The following is a 12,348-nucleotide window of genomic DNA, read 5'->3' on the forward strand; positions in this document are numbered from 1 at the left end:
TTTCTGATCCAACAGACCTCTGCTGCCTTATGTTTTTGAGTGGACCAACAGGCATTCAACTTCAAACCTGCAATGGCCAGGAACTGTACTGGATTTGAAAGTGAGTATAAAGTGATGTAATTTTAGTCTGTCTTTGTATGTTATAAAGGTATTGTTTTAATCTAGATGTCAGGGTGTTCTTGGTCCCCAACAAATAACTTTCGACAGTGTGACATAGATTTCATTTGTGGTCTGCCACACAGGAACACCAGTGCCGGTATGAATACTGTCAATGTACTGAAGATACTTAAAGTGCTTTGGCTGTGTGTTTGTATTTTTGTCCAATGATGAGTGTACCAGGATGTCACCAAGGTTCCTGTTCCTTCAGTACGCCAAGATAATTTTCAACTGCTGGAGGGGCTCCCAACCTGCTGAAAATTGTCCTTTGTGATGGAGTTGAGTTGCACTGTACTGTGGAGCAAGTACAAATAAATGGGATAATGCTTCTACCATCTTTTGTCGCCTTTTATGTAGAGTTCCTTTGAAAGGATTTTCTCACCTCAGATTTTATGGCACGTAAAAACCTTTTGGAGTATCCCCTTGGCCTCAGAGCAACAAAAAGAGTTCTAGTAGCTTCCTCCACATTCTGTGCATGGGTGCAAATTTATGGAATCAAATTAATTGTGACTTTATGATACCTCTATGTGTGTGTTTGGGATGAAAACTAGTTTTATGTAAAAGAGCATGTCTATCTGTTGGTTTGAAAAAGACCTTTGTGGCTGCAGACTTTGTATTCTGAACCAGTTCTTTAAAGAACACCACTGTATCCAAGAACTCAATCTTGTGTTTATCTAGATTGTATTTCACTTCAATGGCTGGATCATGATTATTCAGGATTGTTACAAATTGCTTTAAATCATCTTCAGAGTGATGCCAGAGTCCAAATATGTCATCAAGGTACCTGATATATAACAGAGGGAGGTGCGTGCACTTTGGGAAGGCAGTTTGCTCCCACTCCGACGAGTAAATATTGGCATACGCTGGGGCAAATCGCTTTCCTATTGCTGTGCCATGTATTTGCAAGAAATGTTCAGAATTGAATGTTGAATTGAATGTTCTGGGTCAAACTGATTTCTAATAGTGTTAGAAGACTATCATCAGGTCTGCTAGAATCCGGGTATTTCTGAAAAATATTCCTGACTGCTTGTAGTCCTCGTTGGGTATCGATATTGGTGTAGAGACTATCAATATCCAACAAGAACAGTTGTGTAGACATAGGTACTTGAGTTAGGATTAGGGCTGTTAGGGTTAGGGTTAGAGTTGTTAGGGTTAGGGTTAGATGAAACGCTACTACTACTGCTACTACTACTACTACTACTATTACTAATTATAATAATAATCATCATCATCGTTATCTGCATTAAATGTTTCAGCAGAATCTCTTCTCCAGAATGATTGCCAGATGAATGTGTTCTGCAGCAGACAAGACATCATCAAGGATGTCATTGCCTTAGTAAGAGGAGAATCAGGGAACCAAGACACAGTCTGAAGAGTTGGGTTTTCAAGCTGCAGGCCAGAAGGCTTATTGCACTGCTGAGGAGCAAGAATTAAGAAAAACCATGACAGGGGAGCTGATGATGATAATGATGACAATGAGGACGATGATCATGCACAACGATCTGGTTAAAACACTCACGTACAATCTGTGTCAAAATGTACTGTTGGGGTCCCTGCCAAACAACCAATGTATGATTTTGCTTGGCTATTTTGTCTAAATGCATGCATATTTCTCCATTGGTAGTGACAGGACGATCTAGAAGAAAATAAATCTTGCAAAATTCTTGTGCTAATTCAATGATAATGTTATCATTGTCTGATTCTCAAGTTCTTGACAGACTATGGTGTTGTAATGAACATAAAGAGAAGACAATAAGTCTCTCCAAAATGGACTTTTCATATGAGGATCACAATTGATTGCTATTCACCTGGAAATGCCTTAAGCCATTATTGGATTCACCTTCTTATTTTTCCCCTTTGAAAATGTAGGGAAATGTACTGCTGTCATAGTCGTTGTCACGCTTATGCCCATCAGCTTTGTCATGAAAATGACTAAAATCGTCTTCAGGAAACAGCTTTGTGTACTGACCCCAGCCATATAAGTCTGTATTGACTGATACAGGCTATAAAACTGGGATATCAAACGCAAAGAATGACCAAAGTTACAGAAGAGCTAGCTGCAAAGATCAACAGGCAACAGGGACATTTCCTGTTATTTATCAGCAGTTGGTGTGCGTGCAAATTCTAATGACTACCCTGACTAACAACGCCCCAGAATTTAATGCAGTACAAATGAGGACTGAAAATAGTTTGCACATAATGATATGCTGCAGAGTATTTTCAAGTGAATACCATGCTTTATATAACATGACAGAAGAATGATTTGTTTTTTAATATGCGTTGCCTCTGGATTGGCCAAGATGGCATTTTGTCTCAACAAATATTACAGGAGTCCATTGAAGCATTGTTTTTTTAGCTTTCAGCACCATGTAGTCTGGCATTGTGAAGCAGTCTTTTTTTCTTTTTTAAAAGCAAGAGCCTTTGAAGAATCATCTCCATTAAACACAATCAATCTCTCACCAAAGTATCAAATGCACCCAACGCTTTGGACTGTGCGTGCTCAATATTGTTCAATTTCACCATCAAAACTGTAACAATTGCATTCTGTGAGCAGAAATTCAGGACCAAATTATGATTAATGTTCTGCTGACAGTCCATGTCATAATGTGCTCTGGGATAATGGCAACCTTTACAGCTTTCTTATTCTCGCTGCTGTTTGCAGTGGAAAATCCCCAGCAAGGTAAAGAGTGTCTCATTGTTCTATGAGGCACAAGAATCACAAGCTGCTGTATGTTGAGGTCCTCCTGACTCCTGCAATAACAGTGGCTCAGAGCACAAAGCTAGGAGCTCTTCCCTTACCAGCTCTATACACCAACTGAAAGATCGGAGAGGTCCTTCTTATATGTCAGCTCTTTAAATGTGACTGAGTTCTTCCTCTAGTTTCTAGAGAACACAAAATTATGCAAACATATTTTACAAAATCTTCAAGTGCCCATAGACTAAATGTACTGATACCTCGAGGAAACAATAGATTTAGATATGAACGGTCAAATTTGCCAGTTGTTTGAGAGAACAGGCCAAATGTCAATTTTGACTTGTGGACGCTATTGTAAGACAAAATGATACCTATCAAAATGACAACATTTAATCTTTGGGTATTTGAAGATATAGAACTGATACAACTGGAACACCAATGCGTGCAAATGTAAGTAACCCCATCTACCCACAATCTGGGGTGCATTAATATAAATTTTGAATCAGGGCATTTTCCAGAAAGAGATTTGCCATCCTCTCCTACAAGATTGTTCTCTTTCCCACTCCTAATTAAGTTCAGTCAGGAAAGTCTTATGAAACATTGTTCTTCATAACATTGTGCTGTTGACCCCCTCATGGCACTCTGTCACTCAGGACACACATCTGCCCAGATGTAGCCAATCCCAAAATGTTAAATGGTAAGTGACCAAATGCTAGTTTTTGTTCTTTGTCACCCAGCTAGCAGTAACCTTAAAAGCTAGTTGTTGACCACTGTGAGTGAGGAGGGATGGGAAGAGAGATCATTTTCTTTCCTTTCAAGAATGCCTGTGTTTGAGACAAAGTACACAGACAGATTTACAAAGATTTACATTTGGAGGAAAAGACATTTTGGGAAGAATCTCTTGATACATATTCAAGTTTTGAGATGCGTAACTGGGATCAACGTACTAAACTGGAAAGGGAATTTACAAAGAATTTTTACAGCTGAATTGTTACAGCTGAATACACAACAAACTATTCACTTCCTAACTTGTCTGTGAAGGGAAAAAAACCCTTCCCTTTGGTCCTTTGAGCAGCCAGATTTTAAGAGCAAATCTACCATTTTGAATATTGTAAGATCTTGGAGGGAAATTGAGCAACACATATATGTTTAACAGGATTCTCAGGTATTATCTCAAGCAGAACAATAAATTCTAGAGTACAACATGGACTGTGGAGCATAATAGTTGGCCATTTGTAATAAAAGGATTTACTCACAGGACAAAGTTTTAGCCTATTCCTACACTATGCCATACTGAGGGCTCAATTTATTGGAGGACTGCTAGAGCGTGCAAAAAGTTAACCCACTTTGTATTATACATTTTGATAAGTTCTGCTCATATTTTGTATTTTCACATTGTACTAAGTTTCTCTAATTACCCTCAGAAAACTTGTGTTCTCATGACTTGGTTATATGCTCCATTTGTGTTCTGTGATGTGTGCATTGATAACCGTGATAGCTGTCTCCATCTTATTTGTGACTGTGTAATTACCTTCTTACACTTTCTAGTCTCAGTAAATTGGTCATTAACTTCACACCAGTTGTGACCACAATGTGTCTTAGTGAACCCGGCCCTTAGCAATAATAGTGTTAACACTTTCTTGTCCGACCCCTTCCTGTTGCTTTTCAGTTCGCAATCTCTCCGCTTCCCTGATTCTGCCTGCGCCTTCGCCTTTCACTACTGCGACACCAGCTGCTCCCTTCTGTCTGTCCACTCTCAGTCAGGTAATAAATACTCTTCAAATGCACTGGAACTACCAGCCAATGCAAAATAGTAAATTATATATTTTGGACTTTCATTCACATGTATTAGGTTACATGAAACATGTGACCCCCCCTGTGCCTGGCTATATAGCTATATAGGCCAATGAACGCAAATGTATTTTCCCCATGCAAGTGTGCAGTCAGTGGTTCTCCTACTGTACTTGTTCAAGAAAAAGGAGAAGGCACAAAGGAATGGAAGGCAGGGGGAAAGACAGAGACAAGCCTGCATGCACAGGAGATGAAGAGCAGCAAAAAAGACACAGATGCCTTGTTAAAAGTCTCACCAAACCTTTAATTTACATTTTTAAAGATGGATGCTGAGTATAGTACCTTCATGTATACCTAAAGCAATGTATTTTTATGTGATTCTTCAAAGCAATCAGGATTACATACTGTAACATGATGCAAAGGACATGTTCCATTTTCTTTTTCTCTTTCGTTTTTTTTTTTAGAAAATAAAAAAAGCAAAACGCAAAAGAAATAAAACAATTCTACAGTTAAAGAACAGACGTCAGTGTTGATAACTGTACAGTCCCACTTGTGTCGAATGTGCTTTGAAATCCTTGCAGCAATGGAATGAACAGATGTCGTATCTACAATCAAAAGGGTGTTTATGTGTTTGGGAAATCTATGCATGGAGTTAACTAAATGTAACCTGAAAATTAATCGGAAGTGAGTGGGTGGGCAGTTCTGTATTACAGATTCCCTTATAGGGCAAAAACAGTAACAAACATTGCCAAGGATACAGGGGGATGACAAAGGCTGTCACACATCAGACATGTGATTACCTTAAACAAGTATCTGACCATGACTGCTACTGTGAAATAAAAAAAAAAAACAAAAAAACAGCAGCAACGTATTCATCGATTGCACGAAAGTAACTGAAAAAAGAAGAGGGGGGATCTTTTTTCATTATACAAAGATACAGAAGTGCCAAGACAAGTTTTATGTACAACATTATACACCGTCAACAACTATTCGAAAAGCAAAAACTTGGATGAAAGACCCAAACCTTGGATGCAATGTCAGCTATGAAAAGAAAATCACATCAACATATTAAGGTAAAGTAACCGCATGAGTCATATATGTCTAACAAACCGAGTGGCCTGCTCTGGTGCGTACTGCGCCGTTCACAGCCACATTACAGGCCTCTACTCTTTTTTTAATTCTTCTTAAACCGCAAAAACACACCACGTGACAATAATAAAGGAGACCAAAAAGGTTGCATGCGGAAACCGAAAAGAAAATAGGCGGCGTGCCTTCAGGTTGAAATGGCATCGTACGGGCAAATTCATTCGACTTTTTCGTCATTCGAATTGAGAATTGCATTGGAGCTCATGGACTGTGAGGCGGCACTAACCTTTGACGATTCAGGAGGATCGCTTGTTTGTCATTGTCAAACCCTATCTGGTAACCCTGAGAAAAGCAGTACCCTTTTGTGTGGGGAAACATCAAGTACTCCACTGAATATCCCAGTGTCTGTTCCAGGACCACCTCACATTCTGGGAGCTATTTAAGCTCCACAACAGGCAAGAGTCATTTTTTCCCCCCCTTTTGAAATGCAGATGCACGGGCAAAGTGGCCAACCTAAATGGCTGCATACTAGTGCACTCCATTGAAGACAATAATAATAACAGACAATTACCTGAAAATTCTTCAAATGGATATTAAAATATACATATTTTTTTTTGGGGGGGGGGGGGGGGGGGCATGTAAAACAAAATATTTTTTTTCCCAAAAGATATAATTGATTTTAGAATGATATGCTATAGTTAAAAGGAAGTCAGTATTTGTGGAAGTACATGGTTAGTCTCCACCTATGATTCTACCTGGACAAAAAGGTGACCTTCAACTTAAAGTGCCCTTTCATTGCTACTTTCTTGGGCCTCTCTGCTGTCATTTCAAAAGAGGCGTCATGGGAATTCAGAGCATTTAATGTCCGTCCTAAGAGCAATTTGCACAGTTTGTGTTCGTTTCCCTCACTTTCTCCACAATAGCCCAATGCATCTTACCTGCAAGTTGTATTTAGTCATTTCAGTAAACACTAGGTGCAAAGAGGTTACAAAGAGGCCAAACTCTCAGTTGTAGAAAGTAGCAAAACATTTACGTAATTGTCAGAAACTCTTCTCCTTCTTTAAGGCAAGTGGTGACCAATACGTCAAAGGAGCCAATCCACAGACGGATGCTGTGAAAAGCCGTTACAATATGTTAGAGAAAACGAAGATATATACGAACCGCCACCATTTAAGCGGAGTTTATCTGGTGACGCAATTTGGGCCTGCAAGCTACCCTGGCTTTGACATCTGTGGGTTGGCAGCCAAATATGGCAAGGGATTCAAAGTAGAACAAATGCATACATATATATTTTTCTATATATACAAAGCAATAAATAAGTATACATAATATGTGTGAGTACATAACTTCACAAATTATTTGTCACATGTCAACTATACATAATATTTCAAGGGCATTAAATCGGGCTTTATGTACGAGCTTCAAAGGCTGACCGCTTCCTACTGTCTTTCTTCAGTCCCGAGCGTGCTTGAATAGCACTGCTTGAGGTAAAAAATCTCAGCTTATTGCAAAGACCAGAGACACAGAGACACTGGCATGGAATTCAGGGAGCTGTGCCATTCCCAGAATCCTCTGACAGCTGGAAGAACCTGCTCAACAAAACATTATGTGCACCAAAAATGTTCTGATTGGGCAAGCACCCCCTGGTTCATGGGGTATCTAGTGGGGAAGCAAAGTTGCTCTTTTCAGAGCTTCCGATCAGGGTAAAAACGTGTTGGTCACCACAGTGCACCACGAAACATTTCCCAACCCTGAAAAGGATGGGAGATCTATACTTGGGTTCTCACAACACCCCCATCTATACTAAATCTACCACAACACACTATGTTACACAAGTACAGTTGGTTTTTAAAATTTCTTTTTTACAAAGTTATATATCTTCATTATAAACATTTTCTGTGCTGTTGTGCCCTCTATCAATATAAATAGCAAAATATAGTGTCAAATTTCCTATACCTAGTTGTATCCCTTTATTATTCTCTCTAATTTAAAGCATCTCATACATTTCATCTTTTTTTTTTTAGAAAGGATTCACTAAAAACATGAACAATTGCAAACTATAAATTCTGCTAAAAACATATTCAATTAAAATGGATCACAGAAAAAACAATAAATCAGGGAGGGGAAGTTAACAGAAAATGAATCACGTGATCAGTGAAATGAGTGCATAGATGTGAAAGTCACTACGTATTTCAATGCTCTGGGCAGAGGCTGTCCATTAGTGGTGACTTAAGATCAGTTTTGCTGTTCAGCGTAAAATGGTTTGGGTCAGAATTGTGGTTAAGGGAATCAGTTCCTAGATCAGCACTTATTGGGCAACTTCTGCCTGGAGCTGTTTCAACCACTAATGTGAAATGAGCTTTTGAGGACACTTTGAGTGGTAGTTGTCGGCCGGACAGTGACGGAGGCTGATATTTTTTCCGCGTGCGTGTATTGGGTGCGATGGTTGGATGGTCGTATGCGTGCCAGAGCTGCTCCGTCTTCTTGCCCGCTGTTCCCTTCCGAGTTCCCACACGTTGTTTGACAAGGACACACATCCCACATGGACTTTGTTTCCTTCGCCTTTTTTAAAAAAAAAATTAAATAATAACCAATAAATATATAAACAAACGGTCCATTCTATTTCGAGGCCAAAAAGAGTTTCTAACACTTGGTGGTGTACATTCAGGAACATTCATATTGAAAGTGAAAAAAAATGCAACAACAAAAAAAAAAACAAAGTTAATGGTAGTCATTATAATTATTAATAATAATCATTGCCATAATAATTTAAATATGTTACAAATTATTCCTATGTTTGCAGTCTCAGATCCCTGGCTGGGTTTGTGTTCTCTTTATAATTTCTCTTTTGAGGGAATCCAGATGTAGGGTCCAGACTGCTCCTCTATGACCAGCTTGCAGTGGTTATAAATGTCCTCCAACGTGTCTCCTTGCACCAGAGCTGAAAGACAGGGGAGCCCCGTTAGTGCGCTCTCTGTGAAATAACAGCTTTTTGCAGACTTAACATCTCTTTACAGAGGTGGCCCCTCTGAAAAAGCCACGTCTTTGACGCGCAAAGGACTTGTCATACCTGTAAATATACAACAAATGAGATACCAGCAATCAATGCGACGCTGAGATGCCGTAAATAAGCGGGGCTCCTGTAAACCTCAACAGCTCCGGTTATAGAACTCATGCATTTTCATGACGGGGATGAGGGGCTCTCAGCGGTTTTTTATTCAATGCCCAGGAGAGAGCCATCCTGTGGCGTCCGCAGGATGAGAGGCAGCCGCTCTGCGAGCTGGAAGCGCTGTTTTCTTCTGAATAAATGAGCCGTGTGCCCACGTTAATTGCCGCTGAGGGTAAACGTGTTCTCCACTGCGTTCTCCTGCTCGGTCCCACCGCCCGGCAGATGGCAGATATTATGCATTAGGCTGAATAAAAGGTGCTGTCTTTACCTGTGAAGTACTCCCCGAACTCCTGCTCCAGCTTCATGGCCCGATCATACGTCTTCTTCGCCTGCTCCTCCGTTAGTCTCTTGTTCATTTCCCTGGGGGAGGGGAGGGGAGGGGAGGGGAGGGAGGTGGAGAGTTTCACAGTGTGACTTATGGTGTGAGCCGATGCAGTCCGTGATTAATGTTCACACAGGAAGCTCCACAGTATTGATCATGCTCTGCCAACACCCCAGCTGTATGGTGATACTTGGCCCTGAAATACCAGGACTACTTACATTAAAGACTCGATGGACCTAGGCTTTATAAAGATGGCAATAGGGTAGAGTTGTGCTACTTGTAATCGTTTAATGGCATTTCCAGACACGTCCAATATGCAGTGTTTGCCCTGGTGGAGAGAGAGAGAGAGAGAGAGTGAGAGTTTAAACCTTTTACAACTCTTCATCTTTCTTCACAAACACAGCTGTTTTCCAATGCCGTACAAGTGTTAACAAGACACTAGTTTCCCTTGTCTGAAGTGCCATTTATCATAGACATACTGAGGAATAACAGTCACTACCATAAAGACGACGTTGGGAATTCATCTACTAAAAGTCCAAGTAAAATTCTCACACCAGTTGTCACAGCTTTCCTGTCAACACCAGGGACAGAGTGACTTGATTTCACATTCAGGGTATTTTTGGAATTCATCAAGCCTTAGAGTTTGACAAGTGAAAACCTCACGGCCACTCTTCACACAAGCGGCCATTTCAGGTTGTGAGAAATGACAGATGCGGTTTGACTCTGAAGATCCCCCTCTAAGGCACAACAAGTAAACTGCCACACAGGTGACACTTAAAGGGCACTTGGGGTCATTCCACACTTACGGAGCCTTCACTAATGTGATGCAACTAAATCTGAGTTGAGGGTGTCTGGGGGGAAAAACACTGAAAACAAACCACAGTGTTTCTCCTGAGAATATAAACCTGACTTCATTAATTCATTGATTTAATTAAAGAGCCAAAAATGGCAAGATTGACCTATAAATACTTGGCACACCAAGCCATTCACTCAGCTTGTGTTTCATCACATCCACAGAGCAAGGCTGGGATTTCTTTAAATAATCCACCTGGGGGCGTTGCCCTGTGCACGTGAGGACTACAGCCACAGAGAGTGCTTCTTACCCGCTCGGCCACGTATTTGACGGACTGGACGCTGGTTCCGTACAGATTATCATTGTACTGGCCCGCCTCGATGAACTTGTGCTCTTGGATGTCTTTCTCCATCTGCTCCCTGGAGGTGACAAAGTGATAGTCCCGCCCATCCACCTCGTAGTCCCGCTTTGGCCTCGTAGTGTCTTCATCGACGAAGGAGAAACCGAAAAACAGAGGAGAGGAGGCTCTGCTTCAGCATTCAAGTTTAGACAGAAAGAATGCTGAACAAAATGAACACAATGAATAACTGAACTTTCTAACACCTGTGGTACAAGCACTCAAATATTAACACTGATTTACAAAACCGATTTCCGACAAGGATTCTTATTCTCGTGACTAATTAAGCCAATTACTCTTTCAGTCTATGTGAAAACTACACACGGCCATCGTGACTTTCCACTAAGTGACTCACTATGAGAATTACTGAAGGCCAGTGACTCTGTGGTCAGTTTGAGCATTATGAAACCCACAGACCTACAGACTTTCTCTTCAGATCAATTAATTTGACAAAATAACAAATGATACGAGCTCATAAGGACACTTTTCAATTCCTGTTTCAGAATTAGAAAGCAGAAGTCTTGTCTTCCACAGAAACGTAACAGTTCTACATAATGATAGGTGATAAAAACGACCAGTACAATTTTACAGTTCCTGAAACTACTTCTGTTACACTGACAGCTAGTTCATACACTTACCCATGCGCCCTGAACAGTTAGCCGCTTTATAAGGTATTAAAATAAATAAAAAGACAAGCAAATTAAAAGACAAGTAAATTAAAACAAATCAAGCAGATGATCAAAAACAAAGATTATCACAAGACAAGACAAGAGGTGCTGATGATGTTCTGATTAACAAAGACGTGCCAATTTTACATTCAACAGAAGCTACTGCATAATGAGTAGGAATGCAATCATTTTTGATGAAGGAATTTCAAAATGTAATTTCAGATAACTAGTTCAACAACTGTATAACAACTGTACATTTCAATCGTAAAACTGTGTAATTAAATAGTCAATATTGACATGAGCTTTGCTAGTACTCATCTTGTAGTACTAGTACTAGGCTTTAACATGTAGTTAAAGCCTTTCTTTTTAAAACAGACAAGGAAAAAGAACAGGGTGAGAAAAAGGAAAAAAAAAGAATGATGACATCACAACTACTGTATACAGTGCTTGCTATGGGTGTTTCAGGGAAAATTCACTATTAGTTGAGCTGAGGCACAGTTAACACAGATGATCAATGCTAGATGCCACATCTTTGGGCAGATGCCACACAGAAGCCACCAGGATACCACAGGACTGCTTACTCACCCTTTTACACCCTCAACACATTATACATTATATCTGGGCGAAGCTTCACCCTGGCCACACCTTACCACTGTAACTCTGCTTCCCCACATATTAAAGATGCCAAGATTCCACAAACATTCCCTAATACCAACACGTATCAACTCATCAGCTTCAGCCAAAAAGACAACAGAACAGCTGAAACAGGAAGAGATTAAACCTAGATATCAGCATCTATGGAGTGTGTGCAGCACTATGTTTTTTTATTGATCAGCAGAGCTACAAAAACAGCGTGAAAGAGTATGCTTTAAGATGCACTGCACCATTTCTACAGCTGCATGCCAATCTAAACAGGTCCATCCAACGGGCCAGAGAGGTCTGGTTGATTCACATCAGAGTACTTACGTGGCACACATGATCCGAACTTGTCTGGGAACTCTGATATGAGATCATCATTGATTCTGTCCTTCATTGGTCCCAGGATAATGACTGGTCTGGCGTAGCTGACTGTTCAGAAAACACAGAGAATCTCATTACTCACCTGCCCACTGCAAACGGTGGTTTTGTGGTGGCAAAAATCACGTTTGAGCTTTTTAAAAGTATCAGTTGTTTGCCCTAAAATTATTATATGTAAATGAATTTAAAATAAAGTAAGCATGAATTAATAACTACATGAAATTAATGTGATGTTTTCTGTAAAAAATACAGTA

At 40.2% G+C, this 12,348-nt stretch overlaps 1 protein-coding gene across 6 annotated transcripts in view; it reads right to left on the reverse strand.

Moving 5' to 3' along the window:
* Nucleotides 1-6,357: 6,357 nt before the first annotated feature.
* dlg2 (discs, large homolog 2 (Drosophila)) overlaps nt 6,358-12,348 on the reverse strand; it is a 220,566-nt gene continuing 214,575 nt past the window's right edge. For all 6 annotated transcript variants that reach the window (XM_036522959.1, XM_036522962.1, XM_036522961.1 and 3 more), the window contains 5 exons: nt 12,044-12,145; nt 10,323-10,495; nt 9,438-9,547; nt 9,166-9,257; nt 6,358-8,669 (listed from right to left, as the gene is read on the reverse strand). In XM_036522959.1, coding sequence (XP_036378852.1) covers nt 8,563-8,669; nt 9,166-9,257; nt 9,438-9,547; nt 10,323-10,495; nt 12,044-12,145 — 584 coding nt within the window. In that variant the 3' untranslated portion in view covers nt 6,358-8,562. The remainder of the gene's footprint in view (nt 8,670-9,165; nt 9,258-9,437; nt 9,548-10,322; nt 10,496-12,043; nt 12,146-12,348) is intronic.

The sequence above is a fragment of the Megalops cyprinoides genome, chromosome 3 (genome assembly GCF_013368585.1).
Source record: "Megalops cyprinoides isolate fMegCyp1 chromosome 3, fMegCyp1.pri, whole genome shotgun sequence".
In the NCBI taxonomy this organism is placed as follows: Eukaryota; Metazoa; Chordata; class Actinopteri; order Elopiformes; family Megalopidae; genus Megalops; species Megalops cyprinoides.